At 39.6% G+C, this 16304-nt stretch overlaps 1 protein-coding gene across 4 annotated transcripts in view; it reads right to left on the bottom strand.

Annotated features, from left to right (window-relative positions):
* FILIP1 (filamin A interacting protein 1) overlaps positions 1-16304 on the bottom strand; it is a 187835-nt gene that overhangs the window by 41943 nt on the left and 129588 nt on the right. For all 4 annotated transcript variants that reach the window (XM_081035134.1, XM_081035133.1, XM_081035132.1 and 1 more), the window contains one exon: positions 10497-10675. In XM_081035134.1, the coding sequence (XP_080891260.1) occupies positions 10497-10675 (179 nt within the window). The remainder of the gene's footprint in view (positions 1-10496; positions 10676-16304) is intronic.

Raw genomic sequence — 16304 nt, 5'->3', positions numbered from 1 at the left:
TACTCTAAAGCTGTGAGAAGTGGATGCACTGGCAGGGTTGGGGGGAGCTGGAGTGGGCAGGCAAAAAGAAGAAAGTCATAGGAAATGCTAAAAACATTGCATTTGAGTTTCTTACATGGGGCAGAAGAATGTTCTTCCAGGATCTTTCTCTGGAGGTTTGGTAATGGTGGATTAAGTCTGGGCAGTAGTTCTTCACACAATTATGCCTCCTTCCTTGGGAGACATAGACTTCAAAACTGCTCAAATGTTACAGATTCCAGAAGTCAGACAAATCTGTAAGCATTGGAAAGCTGAGCAAATCAGAAAGTATTGGAGGGAAGGATGGTGGGTGTAGATAAGTGGATAAATTAAGAACAATTCCATGATTAGAATACAAGATTTGGTGACATTTTAATAAATGACAAATATAGGTAGACCAAAACACTCCTCTCTTCTAATAGTACACTGGATGTGGAACAGTCATAGTCCACCGTTTCCAGTTTCCTTCACACTTCAGATCATACACATCTACTTCCTTAAGCATTTAAGAATAAAATAAACAAAAGTAATTCTCGGTAAACTCCTATAGGATACCAGGAGCTACACAAAAAATATAAAGAAAATCCTTAAGGCACAGCATTTCTGAATTTAAGAGGAATGAGTCAAGATTAAATAAAGTTGACCTCTAGTTTGTTTACAGTTGAAGCTCACATTTCAGCCCCTGAATATTATTTGAATAGTTTCTTGGCTAAGAATTCACATCCAAGAGCTGAATATGTTATGCATTGAGCATGAAAGACCCAACCTTTGATTAATCTTTTCTGTTCAAACTTTTCACCACCATGAAGTACTTTCCAAACACAAGCATTCTTGGAAAAAGAGTGCACATTCAGTCAAGGAGCCAGAAAGGAGCAACCTCCAAACACTGAAAACACCACTTTCCCAAGTTCCAACTCCCTCTCTGGAGTCCAGAATTTGTAATGCTAATATGAGTACCTTCTTCCATCCTGAAAAAAAAAAAATCAAAGTAATGGAGTTATTCTCTGTGGTGCTAAGAGACACATTTTCCCAGCACTTTCTTTTCTTAACTGTTTCTCGGTTTAGGAATTTGTGCAAAAACAACATTTGCCCGTTATTTACTGTGATCACAAATGGTTGCAAATTTAGGGTAGCATCCCCAAGCTTTTTCATTTCTGAAAAATAATCTCACTTACTAATTTTCTACACCTGATTTTGTTCAAGATGCTGGAACAATACATCAGCTCAATTAAAAACTTAATTCAACTAATTGGAATTTGGAAACCAAAAAATCCCAATTATTAATAGTTGTTGGAAATTTTCACTTTTAATTCAGTTGCTTTTGCAACCTGAATTCAGTTGTTTTCTCTGGAACTTATACATCTCACTAATGCTTCAATTAATTTTTTAAAAAATCTATAGGAGACTTTGGTTTTATATTTTCTGACATACAGAATGCCTGTCAGAATTACCAATTGTCTGGCATTACAGTTGCCTGGATCATGACTGATAGTATCAGTGTATTGATAGATCACAAAGAATGAAAAAATAATTTGTCCCTATAAAGTACTAGTTATTCACTGTATTCCACTTGGGTAGACACTGAAGCCATTGACTGAAAATTGCCTGCTAAAGTACCATTATAGCTGGACTGTTTGTTATATTTCCTAATGATTTTCATTGTGTGTTTCTTAAAACATCCCATCTGTTCTAGTTCCTAAGGGCTCTCTGATTAACAGTAAAAATAAGCATGAATTTTTATTTGCTATATATGCTGTATCAATCACAACCAACTTTTTTATCTAAAAAGTATAAGGTAAATCTGCACTAGACTTTCTAAATAAGTGAATTTGTATCTGGAGTCCACTTAATAACACACAATAATTTCTGTGAAAAAATACATGCATTTAAACCCCTCAGATGATCCTCTGAAGGTCACAAAACATTTGCAAGCACATTATCAGCACTCTGGAACCAGTCGCAAAACCACATTGTGTCTTTTTAACATATGTATGGATTATTTTACCAATGTGTGCAAGAAATACAAATACCTTCATTTTATGTATCTTTTACAATTTCCATTATGGGCTCCCCATTCCACTTTATCTTAGTTAATTCTGAGTAATATCAGCCAAGTCAGGTTACCCTTAGTAAATTTGAAGACTCTTGAGTCAAGAGTGAGTCCCCCGAGTTAATTCTAGGCTTCAGGACCCCAGTTCTAGAGTTGGGACTAAGTCCTGGGATCACCAGGAAGGTGGATGGGAGTTCACCGAGCCTTCACATCTTTCACACGGTGTCTTCTGGGAGGCATGCTGCCATCTCTGGTCTCGGTTGTCAAAACGCTCAGGTTACTGGGCCAAGTGGGTCACATTCCTCTCCTCATGTTCAGCCTTGTCTCATCTATTCCCATGGCCTTTCAGGGACCGGGGTAAAGTCTAAATATCCTTTTAGGGTTGCCGGATACTGAAGTTTTATCAAGCTCTCTCCAAGCAGACATATCAGATACTAACATTTACTCTATTTCTCCTGAATTATCAAAGGGAGAACCACAAGTTTTGCCATGCCCTTTGCTATGGACTGAATTGTGTCCTCCCCAAATTCATGTCAAAGCCCTAACCCCTAGTGTGATTGTATTTGGAGATACAGGTTTTAGGGGGTAATAAAGGTTAAATGAAGCCATAAGCGGAAGCTCCTAATCCAATAGAATTAGAGGCCTTATAAGAAGAGGCCTTATAAAGTCTCTCTCTCTCTCTCTCTCTCTCTCTCTCTCTCTCTCTCTCTCTCTCTCTCATGCACATGCACAGAGGAAAAGCCATGTGAGGACACAACAAGAAGGTGGCCATCAGCAAGCCAGGAAGAGAGGCCTCACCGCAACCCAACCATTCTGGCTCCTGATCTTGGACTTTCAGCTTCCAGAACCTTGAGAAATAGACTGCTGTTGTTTAAGCCACTTGGTCTATTTTGTTATGACAGCCCAAGCAGACTAAGCCTAGATATGTCTAGAACTCCACCTAGTTATTTCTTTACTCTCAAATTCTCCATAGCACTTCTACCTGGGTTTATATTGCTCTTTACCTTCCCTCTCCCCACCTCCCAACTCCCCAAATAGCTCAGAACAGAGGCTCTTGTTTTGCACTCCCTCCTTTCATGACATAGACCTCTCTTACTTTCTTGCTTCTCTCTCAGTGAAACGTCTAAACAGGAAAGAAGATGGGTAATTACATATTCTTTCTAAAGCTATACCTAGATCTTTGTTTCTGAAATCCAAAAGACATGATATTGACTTATTTTCTCTCCTTCAGCTGTGACAACTTTTCCTTGAGGCAGTGGTTGCTCTTGGCTGGCTGCTGAAATAAAGATATGTCACAGAGCAAATGAAAATGTCAATATATAATTATACAAGAATTCAATTACAGTGGAATTACTTAGTCTCTAAGGTTGTAAGGGACAGAGTCACCCAAGTTACCTAAGATGATAGGAGTTCTTAGAAAGAGTACCCCAGAGTAAATTAATGCGGAAAACTGTATTTCCAGCCATAGAGGCCCAGGGAGAACTGGGGTATTGTGCCTCATTGTATAGCATATACCTGCCGTTCTAGTTACCCAACAGCAATGTTCATAATCCAATGTTTGTCATCCCCTCAGAAACAGGTGGCCCATTGAAACTCCAGTCTTGTGATGTGGTTATTCTTCACTCTTAGAATTTCTATGTCTCTTCTGGCTTTTTTCTTGGCTTCTATTTTCTTTACTTCTTTCTATTTCATATGGCCCAAGAGAGTGCCTCTGTGTTAGTCAGTCACCATCGAACAGAGCACACTGTTTGGCAGGGTCCTTACACCAGGTTGCCTCACAGGCCTCAGTCTAGGCTATCAAAGGTTGCAAACTAGTCACAATAGAGACTAAATAGCCAAGAGATGAGTTTTGTTCACTGCACATTGTTTGGTAAATTTGAGTCAGCATTGAAAAACTGGAAGATTTTACAAAAGTCAGAATTCTATCTTTTCCTGAAAAATCAGAATTGGCACCACTGGGCCCACAATCTAAAATTTTGTCAATCAACCTGAGCTGAATTGTGACTTTCACTGGTAGTCACAGCTTGCTCCCTCTAGCCTAGCAATGTGTGCTAAAAACCTGGACAGCTTCATTCATTTACTGTCAGGTTCTGGAAGCATTTGAGTTTAAGACCCCTGTGAACTTTGTCTAGGATAGTTGTCGACTTCTGGTCTAACTGGTTGTGATCAGCATTTACAGACTCATGTGACAGAAAGAATGACAATTATGTGAAAGGAGCTTTCTCTATTTCTCTCAGAAGATGCCTTTTCAGTGAATCAGATGCTAAGAGTTTCAGGAACTATCTGACAATTTCCTGAAACCTTTCTATAAGAAAACAACTCAACGACTGGTTCAGATATAGAGAGAATGACAACCTGACCCCCTCCCAGTACTGGGTTCTCACTCTTTACCTCTCGTATTTGAATTCTAAATACCATCCTCCATTCTCAACTCTTCTAGGACTTTTCCAGAATAAGTGCTATCAAATACCAAGACTGAAGCATTCTTACATAGTAAAATTTTAAACAGTATATTTCTTGCCCATTGTCTCTCAAGGTCTCCTTTTTAATGCTTTTCCTTTCTTGTGGTCAGTGTTCTTTACTACCACCCACCCCAATATTATTAGAGTCCTTCCTGATTCTGTTGTTGTTGTCCTTAAAGTCCAAATACATTGAATCTAATTAACTAAAACTCTCAGTTAGCCAGCTTAAGTCCTAAGATCTGGAAAACATCTTCACCATCTTTATCCACAATAAAATACAACCATAACTGACATTTAGAGGTAAATATAATCTAATAGCCTCTGAGGTTGTCCTGGTAGCAGGTAGCAGCACCACAAGATCCTGAATCAGCAAATATGACTTAACTGGATTTTGTGATATATTAAAAAAATTTTTAAAGAAAGTAGAATACATTTGAGAAAGAGTTTCCATAACAGTAAAAGTAAATTAATTCATATCATAACCTTTGATTAATCAGAAATTTTTGTTGATCAGATAGCCTGCTGTCCTAGGCATTATGTTTTACAGTTATATTGCTAAGACCCTGAAGAGTCTTAGATCAGAGGCTGCTAATTCAATGACCTTGAGAATGAGGGCACTATGATGCTTGGGGAAAAGATCACATCCACCCAAGACTCGGCATTTTTGTACTGGGTGAAATGAACCGCAAGGCATTTTTTAATAGGCTCATTCATATTTAATCCACCGTGTGACTAGTTAAGGGTGAGTGACATGTTCCTAGTTCTACAGTGATGATAGTAAATATATTATTAATATCCTGGGTCTTTTAAGAGGATCAATTCTCCTTTGACTCTGAATTTCCAACCATGGGAAGCTGTCATTGAGCCACTGATTGCCTGATCCCTTTAAGTAAGATGTAATATCACTTTTTACATCAACCCCACCTACTCCCTCCCCCAACACAAACATCCAAGCTGTGTGATGGGGTAACACCATCAACCCAGCCTCCTGCATTTCAATTACGTTTTCCAGAAGGAAGTGGGATTTGTATACTGCAAGGGTGAGAGGATTTGGAAGATATAGGTTGATCATACAGTTCTTACAGAAAATTAACTATAAAACACATTGCTTCTGTGACTGAATTTCTGAATTCAAATTCTTCTCCTTTCTTAAAAACTTTATTCCCAGCAATTTTCTTGGTCCATGAGATATTGATAGTAAGTGGCATATCTCATGACCAAGTTAAGGTCCATGAACTTGAATTCTGAACCTGCAAGAGAACAGATGTGCAGTCCAAGAAGTTGTGCAACTTCACAAGTCATCCTCTCTTCCTCCATGCATTGGAGAAATGAAGCATTCATATTAATCAGAAGGTAAGAAATTGGAAATAGAAAAGTTTATCTTTTTACTATGAGAAACTAAGTTCCAACATTGATTCTCTCAATTAACTGTTGGCTAGTGACCTTGACCTTATGGCTAGTTACTCCTTGAAGGAATGTAACCTGTCCACTTTCTCACCTCCTAAATAGGGATGGTAATTATATATTATACAGTTTTGTAAGTATTAAACAAGACGTTTATGTGTCCAGCATACTGGGGAAGTCAATAAAAGCTAACTGTTATTGAACAGCATCCAGCACAGCACTAACACACAGAAAGGGCTCCATTGTTTTCTGCTGATATGCCCCACCTATTGATTACTTTCTGCTTGATAAGACTTGATCATTTACACTTCAGCAGCAATCTTTCTCTACAAAGTGATTCTCCAACCTACCAGTGAGGAAAGTCAAATTTATTGCCATATTTTAGAGATAAGGCATCCAGATCCAACAAACTTCAGGAAATTATGCCAGGGAACCAGATGTGAATCTTTTTCTATAAAGGGAGCCAAGAATATTTCTCAAGTTTCAAAAATTTGCTCTGACTCGTTGCTCCCCCACATAGGCACATGTAGTAATGCAGCCTGTCCCACAGGCTTCCAGGCCAATGCCCCAACCTCTCCACATTGACCTCAATGAACAATACCAAAGTGGGGCTTGAAAGCTTCCCCTCCATTCAAGCTCCTGCTCCTGCATTTTCTGCTACACAACTTCTGAGATTTCTCTTGAGATGCTGATTTGTACTTTAAAAAGAAAAAAAGCACTTATACTTGGAAGGCTTGCTGCAATATTATATGATGATGTAATTATTTATGCAGTCCCAGCTGAGCCTATAGAATCCAAACGCTTTAAAATCTACATCTACAGTTATAGATTTAGACAGCACTCTCCCACATCATTTACACACACACACACACACACACACACACATACCTCAAATATTTCCTTAAGTTCCAGATCATTTTCTGCTGTAACTGTGCTCTCTCTATTCTGACATTCTTAAACCTGCTCTAGTGCAGCTTAAGATTAAAATCACAAGTCATGCAGTTCAGACAAGGAATAAAGTATAAACTCTAAAGGTGATCTCATGTGCTGAGAATTATGCCTTTAAAGATCAAGTTGGCTTAAAATATGGACCAAATATGGGTAAAGGGAGCTTCCTTGACCCAATCTTAATACAATGATGGATATTTTCATTTTGATTATTAACAATGCCAGTTAAGCAGATGCAATTTTTCATGCTATTTCCTCTTATTAATTTTGGGATATGACTATTTGTAAAAATAAATATGCAGTAAGTGATGGTAGTAAATCATGATCACAGTCTGTTGACTTAGAATAAAGGAAGCCCAGAACAACATATTGCCCATTTTAGGTACTTAATTTGTGGAATTTTTATACAGGATGAATTTAACAACTCCTGAAAAGTGAAAAACAATTTCTGTTTCTAGAGTTTTCACATTTGCATGGTCTAGGTCAGTGGCTATCATAAGGAGGTAGCTTGGAGGGGGGCTGTATTTAGCCTTCCCATAACCATCAGCAGGCTCCCATCATAACCACCCCAAACAAAATGCAACGAAAGTAGAACACTGTATGCTAGTCAAACCCAACTCCAAAACAAGTCCCCAGGCTGTTTCATCCACGAACGATGTTGTAAAGCTTCTCCTATCTTGACAGTCTAGAGTCACTGGTCCTAATATCTCTGTGTTTATAACCTCACAATATCCACCATTCTGCTTTTTAAGATTTTGTGTCATAGTTTGGACATAAGAGCATGGAGGTGCGGAGACACAGACACACACAGACACACACACACACACACACACACACACACACAGGAAACATAAAACAAGCCATTTTGCACAAGGGACTTATTTGCATAAAAGTGCTAGACCAGTGGCCTGGTCTCCCCGCCTCCCTCCCACCCTCCCTCCCTCTTTTTCCTCACATAAGGGACTTTTCTGGAGAAGGGGAAAGGAGTGTAAAACAAAGAAGCAAACAAAGGACTTGGTACAGTCTACACGAGATCTCCCACTAGTGCTGGGAAATGCTGGTGTTTTTATTAGCTTCAGCTCATCTTCTCCTACAGGTGCTGCGGCCATGTGGTACCCAAGCAGGAACCTCTCAGAGCATCTGGGCCCTGGCTGAGCCCTGAAGGACTATGTGTCAGGCCACAGTCTGAGGTCCTTATGGGGAGGGGCTACCCAGTGACTTGGCTCACAGGAAACAAGACTCGGGGTCAGCAAACTGCCACCCTGATAAGTAGATCTAATTATGACCGCTTACTTCAAAAGGAGGATTTAACTCAAAGCAGATTTAAGAGGGCCGTTTCCAAAGGGCAGCAAGAATCCCAGAGCTGACCCTTGAGAAAATCCTCCAGGCTTCACTGCCCCAGGAATGCTACAGGCCAATCTCAGTGGACGCCTCAGATAGCAGAGAAATTCAGAGATGCCAACTTAAGTTACCAAGTCTTAGTAGCAGTGTTTAATTTAGCATAACAAGTGTGTCAGGGTATGCCTACAGTGGCGTGGGCAGTCAGGGGATTGATCTGGGAAAAGACATTGACAGTAAAATATATAAAGCACTAGAGTATAACCTGTTGAGTCAAAAATACTATTTCAAAACCTTAAAGTGGTTTGATATTTAAGTGAGAGTCAAAGATTTCTTAGTGAATTCTTATCTAAAACATGAAAGTTTGGTGATATATCCCAGTTGTGCTGGTCAAAGTACTAAAAGCACCTTGAGATAATTTTTTATTTGAATTTTACTTTGAGTTAAAAACCTTCTACATAGCACTTCACTTAGGAGATATGGTTGTTGTGCTTGTCGTAGTAAAATTCACTCCAAAAAGGGGCAAAGGATGGGAATTGTAGAGCTGAGAAGCATGAAGTTAGTAAATAGACACATCTGGGATAGGCTCACTGAATAATTGATGTAAAAGTACTCTGTGAACTATAAAGCTCTCCATCATGTGTTGTCATTTCAATTACTCTACACAAAAATTAGGAAAACAGCCTGGCTAAGTACAGTCTCCATCCACACACTTCATTTAAAACAACTCTGTAAGTGAACTAATGCCACCTCAGGCATTTAACTCAGGTGCTAAATTACAGAAAAGACAGACATATCTGCTTATACATGAAATAATTTACAGAGTAAATTAGAAAACAAACACAGGTGTTCTTTCAAATTATTTGATTTCAGAGACTTTAAAAAGTCAGTAATCAAACAAGTTGCTACTCTTTTACATGACACCTTTCAGCACAGGACACCTAACTGGAGGTCTGTTGTAGAAATACCTCATTTATAGTGTCATTAGGACTTTGTTTGCAATAACTGTGATTGAGGTTGGAAAGTTCCCAGAGGTTGAGAAAGTGGAGTTTATTATCAACGGTTATCAAAAATGTCAAGTTAGACCATCTATTTATTCAAACGTGAAGCTGATAAACCTCAGCTTATAGAAGCAGAAGACACGCTTAAAGAAACCATAAATTGAGGGTTTTATACATAACACTCCAGCCATTGTTCTCTTTTCCACTTCTGCTTCCCCAGGGATGTGCCAAGTCGTGAAAGTAAATGTTACCAAAAATTTTTAAAAATTTAACACAAACTTGTTCTGTTTCATGTTTTTATTTGCTCTCTTATTGTGATAGTTTTTTTTTTTTTCTAATAAGTGAACTAAATGGTGAAAAGCAGATCTCTTTTTAGTAACTAAATAGATAATAAAGCTGGGATTCGGAAAGCTATCTCTGAGTGGCTCTTAAAGTGCAAGTCCCAAACACAGAAGCAGACATGCTTGGTTACTCAAAGCATCGGGACTCAATGTCATTGGTTTCAAAGACTGTGACATTCACAGACATAACCATTCATCTGAGGGAAGGAAAAGGAGAGAATAAGCAAAAAAGAGATGCTGGAAAAAACTGCATAGTATAGAAGAATTAATTACAGAGCTTGTCAATTTGGAGTCTGCTTCAAACGTGGTGATCATTCGTCTGAGAAAATCGCCTAAAAGGATAGCTGAGCAAGGTTCAACACACTGAGGTTTTGTTTGGTTTTGGTTTTGGTTTCTGACACTGAGTCTTAAGAGTTTTCAACCCTTAGAAAGTTAAGCAGGTAGTTCTAGTCATTAATATTCAGATTTTAAATATTATTAGTATTAAGATTTTCTATACTAGTATTAAGAATGAATAGGATTCATTTAAAATTGTTAAGTTTAAGAATTTGCCGTCCTGGATTCCAATCCCAAAGAGAACAAGTAGATTATCCAAAATAGAACGCAATTAGTAGAGAGGCTTTTCAAATATAGGTGCTTCATTGATCAAGTTCATATATAAGCTCCCTGGCTTTCTTTCCAGCTTTATAGTTTTATGGCTTTCAACATCCTAGTGGGAATGTGGAGTCCTACTTATATACACCTCCCCAAACGTTCACATTAATAATTCCAATAAAAGTCTGTCTCACTCTCTATGGTCATACACATTCAGAAGCTGGAATTAGACTCTGGACACTGTCTGTGGTATTATTGGAACAAGCCTGACCCCTGACAGGGGGCCAGAGATGAGGGCTGCTGGCCTCCTGACATGACGGGCAGCGTGTGTGCACATTACCTCTCTCGTTCCTGCTCCAGCAGGTTGGTGAAGTCATCACTCTTGTTCATGTAGTCAGTGTGTTTGTGCTTCTCGTTCTCTAACTCGTACACGGTGCGCCTGTGACACTTCTCCGCCAGCAGCAGTTGCTCTAGCATGCGCCGGTAGGTTTCTTTCTGTTTTTCCTCAAGTCTGTCCAGCTGAGTAAGCAAATATGGGAAAGAGCTTAATGTTTTATTTTATTTGTATATGACTCTAAATAATTTGTTTACATTGGTCTATGTGATTTATTCCCTGAAGGGGAGGGAGAACATCGAGTCTGGTATTCTATGCCATTTTCCCCCTTCCATCATTTTCTCTAGGCCACTTGGCTTTATAAACTAGCCAAGAACAAGGCTACAGTAATGTCTGGCCTTCTGGCCCCTTTTCTGTGAGCATAGTATGGCTTCTAAACTTTCAGGAGAACAAACTCTTTCACTGTTTTCATGAGATGACACAAAGCCCTCTACTCAGAAAGAAAGAGGATAACATTCCTCTTCATCTTAGAACAACTAAGAGCTCAGCATGTACATGCTTCCAAACTCCTCCCCTAGGAAGTAATTATCTTCATCACAAGTTGCTTTCAATGTTTGCAGTTAAGTGTATTTCTAGGAAAAGTATACAAAGGACCCATAGTCCTCTTTTTCAAGAGATGCTAATATAGGGAGAATTTCAAAACTAGTAGAGAGCACATATCTCAGTTTAAAAGAGGTCTCATCAAATGACTGCAGGGCTTTGAGCCTATTTTCTGGCCAGGCTATGTGATCTTGAAGGGGTCATGCCTCAATCATCTTTTTAGTCCCTAGGACCCAGCACAGTGCCTGGATCAAAGTAAATGTTCATTAAACGCTTGTTAAATTGGATCAAATTTTACAATATTAATAGTTCTCTTTCCTACTCTCCTTTTCAAACTCTAGTACAGGGTTTCTCAACTCAGCACTACTGATATTTATGCCAAATAATTCTTTATTTGGGGAAGAAGGGCTGTCCTGTGCACCATCCCTGGCCTCTGCCCCCAACAGTACCACCACTAGCTGTAACAAAACAATCCCCAGACATTGACAAAATTCCACTACTGGGAAAAATTGCTGACCCTCCCCGAGTTGAGAACCACTGCTCTAAATATGTTGAAATAGGCATATTTAAGATCCATTCTCAATTCCACAACCAACTCCCTAAAACCCAATGGAGTAGCGCCACAGGGTATCAGCCTCAGAGCTGCTTCCCCTGGATTTTCCATGTTTGTCCTTCAATCATAAGAAGAATCCAAGATTCCCTCCACAGTTGCATAGTTTCATTGTGAATGGGTCATTTCTGGAGCCCAAAATAAAAGAGATACTGCCCCCATATTTCTCAGTTCTTCTGCCTGCACTTCCACTTTCTTTGCCTAAGGGCAGGTGATCAGACAGACTGGTAGAGAAGCCCAGGTGGCTGATAATATCCGAGATCACCAGAGACTGGCAAATTATACTGTCACCTTAAAGGGACAGTCTACAGAAGAGATTTTCTCTTTGGTATAGCTACGTATTACAAAATATTCTCCCCCAAGAACTCTCCCATCCTCCTACAAATGTGATTTTTACCATATTTTATAGAATTTGTCAAGCATCACTGAAATGCCATCATCCTCATCATCCTGCTTCTCATCATGAGAAATGTAGAAGGAACAACTCTTTGCCCTTTTTGATCTTTTATGATAAAGTAGTATTCTCCATCCTTTTCAAAATATTTGGAAGAGCAGCTTCTGTCTGTTTCTTCATAATCTCCCCCACTCCTCCCTAAGAAAAAAGGGTGACTTATTTGAAGGGATAGGGAACTGGAAATAAGCAGTTCAACCTTTTCATTTCTTATTTTTTACTCTGCCTGCCGTAATATGGTACATTGTGCTCTGTAGGCCCAAACTCTCTCTCAAGTGCGTTCTCCAAAGTCTAGGAGGGACAGTATAGAAAAGCCTGGTGAGGTCATTTATCTATTTATAACAATAATAAAGTTAGTATTTAAAGTCATCTGTTAGATTCCTGTAGTATCCCTCAATCCATTCCAGGAACTCTGGAGGGGGAGATGGGAGTATTATTCATTGGATGGTTGACTGAGATATCCAGCGAGATAGACACTGTAGTGGCATCTGGAAAAAAAACAGCACGCATTGACATTAAGTGTTCTGGAGCAGCCTGGGCAGAGGTACGCCTTCGCCTTCACGCATTCTGTCCATGTGCCTTTGACATTGGATGTTTACCGCAGCTACACTCTTGGGCCTTGGCTACTTCGGTGGCTGCTGGGGTCTCTGTGGGCCGTGTTCACTGACCTGCACGAACCGCTTGACCCCAGCACTGATCACATAATCAGAAAGACAGTCTTTTGGTCTCTAACCCATAGGAAGGAGGCTGCGACCTTGGTGTGTGCACTGTGGTTTCCACACAGAACTACAGCCCCAGACTTTAAACTGCAGAGGTAGTCAATTCCTCTTTAGCAGTATCGCATTACCATAGTGTATGAGGATCTAGCTTTGAATTTTAAACTCTGGATGTAAGAACTAACATACGTAGCAATAGATCAGCTGTGCCAGACCCTGCTTCTCGTTATTTTTGTTTGGAACGGCGTTGAACTCCTAGGAGAGAACTAACGTGGACTAGCCTCTTGGATCTATGTGGCTTGTTTACAATGAAGACCACCTCCCATAACTATGGGCTGTGTAGATTCTTTAATCATATACTTTATGTCCATGGCTTTTGGTTTTCAGGATATAAAGTGTGGCTCAACGATAGAGGAATAGTGGCTTTGACTAATGAGTAGTGAAAGTGAAATGGGCACTTATTACTTTGGAAATATAGCTCCTACTTGGATGGAGGTGGAAATAAAATTGAATGAGGTCATCATAGTGCCAAAGGCCAAAATTTACTGAGAAAAAAGTGTACCTGGAAGTCTGATTCCAGTGAATCAAATTGGTGAAGAAGTTCAAGGACTTTTGATGGGGAGAAATTTCAGTATGTTTTAGACAAAATGATCATAGTTCAGGAAATGATTTTCACTCTGTTATCAGCGGAAAGCTAGCTGGAGAAGTATGAAAGAATTTAGTAAGAGAGAAATCTACTTAGAAGGAAACATGAGGTCTTAAAGACCAAACTAGATTTACACAAAAGGGAAATGGATCTAAGTGCTCTTAAAGACAGAGCTGTAAAAAGAGAGAAAATTTAGTCATTGTTGAATCAAAATGAGGGATCAGACAGGAGAGCACAGAAAACAGAGCAATGTGACTATCCCCACAAAGAGGCTGTTGGGATCTAGGAAATGTTTGAGGAGCATGCTTAAAACTGCAGATAGTCCTTCCATGAGATCAATTGAGGGCCCTTCTCTTGAAGACTGCAGCAGTATCCAAAGTAGTTACATACCATATAGACAGATTTAAAAATTAAAATGTGAGAAGATTGGGGTAGAATATTTGAAGTATTATTAGGTGAGTTTCCAATGTCAGCTATTTAGATGGGCCCTGAGTAAACATGCTCAAGAAACTTGGAGATGTCGAGTTTAGAGGAAAGATGAGACAAAAGGGGATTCAGGCAGAACAGCAGCAGCTGCAGTCCAAACATGAATGTGGTATGATAGGAAAAGACTCCTTAGTAAAGACTATCCAACTCAAGGACATAAAAGGAGGTAAGATTTGTGTTGAACAATGGATCCTCTTGGCAGGCTCATAATTCCTTGACTTTGCTTCTCTCTTTGAGGAAGCCCACACAATATAGAATATGGAAGGTAATATAAGGAAAACAAATGCCTGGGTCTGAAAGCATAGGAGAAATAGAAGCAAACAAATCAAAAACCTTTACGACCCATAAAATACTGATAGAGAAAGAAGGGAACACTTCAAGAAACTGGTCAAAATGTTAAAAAAAATTTTTTCAGCTGACCTTCTTCCTGAAGAAAAGGTTGTGACAAAAGAAAATACTTTGTTGCTTTGTGTAGGACAAATTACTCAAGGATTAGAAAGCTCAAACATGAAGAAGCCTAAATTCTGAGAATCAGCAGCAATGGGGTAAGGTATGGTCGTCACTAGGTCCCAAGGCAATAGGCTTCAGAAGGGTTGCCTGGGAGAGGGGTGATTCCAGATGAAACAAGGGGACAATAAGGGAAACCACTGGTAAGAGATGGGTTTCCCAGGCCTGGGCATTGGGTCTGAAAAAATAGAAAGATCAAAAAGGTTTTAAATATGCAGTTGGAAAACTAGAGCACCTAACATAAGACCTAGACGCAGAGAATGTCAAATCGCAAACCCCGAAACGTCACAAAAAGATCGATGAGTATTTCAAATGCGGATCACTGAGGACAAGGATTGAACACACAGTGAGATTCCTCCACAGAACACAGGGTTTGCCATTTCCCATAATTATTAACCTTTTGATGGTAACAGGCTCTGTCTCATGTGGACAATCACCCCAAACTGAATGGAATCCTCTTGTAGCTGAAGATTTTCTCTATCTACCCTCTTTCCTTTAGAGCAGGGGTGTCCAAACTTTTTTTAACATTCTTCACCAAGGGCCATATGCGGTAAAATACACAAACAGCCGGGCCACTCACTCGAGGTGAAGTGCGTATTGTCTCACCTGGTTTATTTAAGTAAACTAAATATATTTTTGGAATTTGCTGCGGACCAATTAACAATGGATCATGGGCCACAGTTGGCCCGCGGGCTGCAGTTTGGACACCCCTGCTTTGGACACCAAAGCAGAGAATCCTTAAGTCTCTGCTTTGGTTTTGGTAACAAGAGTAACAGGGGTCTGCACAGAGTCCTAGGTTCAAGGAATATCATTTCACTTGAGAGAAGCTGACCTTGGAGCACGGAGTTTTCTTTCATTGTTTAAAACTTATGAATGTGAGAATGGTACTATGACAATTGCATGTGTCCTAATAATTCTTTGGATTCTGAAAAAAAAAAAGTCGACTAGAGGGATTTCAAGATGTATTAATTCAACTTTGAAAATGTTTAAGAGCCCACAGGCTAAGGCTAAGCAGAATAAGAATTTAGGAAAGAAAGAAACTGAAACCTTAATTTCTTTGACATTTTGCTTAAGAACTATGAATTTTGATATCCCAGACTTTAATTTACAAGGAAGCTCAGGAGGATTTAAGATTTGCTGCTTAATTTCTCCCCAGATATTTGGCAAGCGAGGATTCACTTCACTGCGTAATCTCCGGTGAATTCTTTTAAGTTGCCTCGCTGGGCCTAATTTGGTATGGATATTTGAATGAACAATAATTGTTTTGGCTTAAAATATAGCATGGCTTCTCGGAACAAGATCCAGACTATCTACTCATGATCCCGGGAGGCCAATGCAACAGTGATGTTTAGGGATTTTTGCCTCATGAAGTTGGAAGCAGGACTCCTGATCCTGTATAACATGAACTTATTGTTAAGCCCAAAGGGTTAAGAGACCAAAAATCTATAGATGGTGGAAAATAAATCGTTTCTCCTTCTAGCATTCTATTTCTCTCACAAAGCAGGACTTCCCCAGTTTGGCAGTATTGGGAAAAGCAGCTTCTGTCCTTTTCTCTACCTCCTCACTCACTCCTCCCCAACGGAAGAATAACTCTTCAGATCGTTGAGGGGAGAAAGGAACTAAGAAGCATGCCCAGCTTAGCCAATTCCAAAAGGACAACCCACATGGTGGGTGTTTTCTGTTCTGCTCCTCTGTCCATGAGGCAGGAGCATTTGGTTTAGGTCTACTTTCTGAAGGTAGGTCAGAAACTGCTTCATTTGTGTACCGTCCATAAAACTAGGAGAGCTGGAGGCAGAGA

Source organism: Rhinolophus hipposideros (assembly GCF_964194185.1).
Source record: "Rhinolophus hipposideros genome assembly, chromosome: 3".
In the NCBI taxonomy this organism is placed as follows: Eukaryota; Metazoa; Chordata; class Mammalia; order Chiroptera; family Rhinolophidae; genus Rhinolophus; species Rhinolophus hipposideros.
This window is presented reverse-complemented; position numbering and strand designations above follow the sequence as displayed.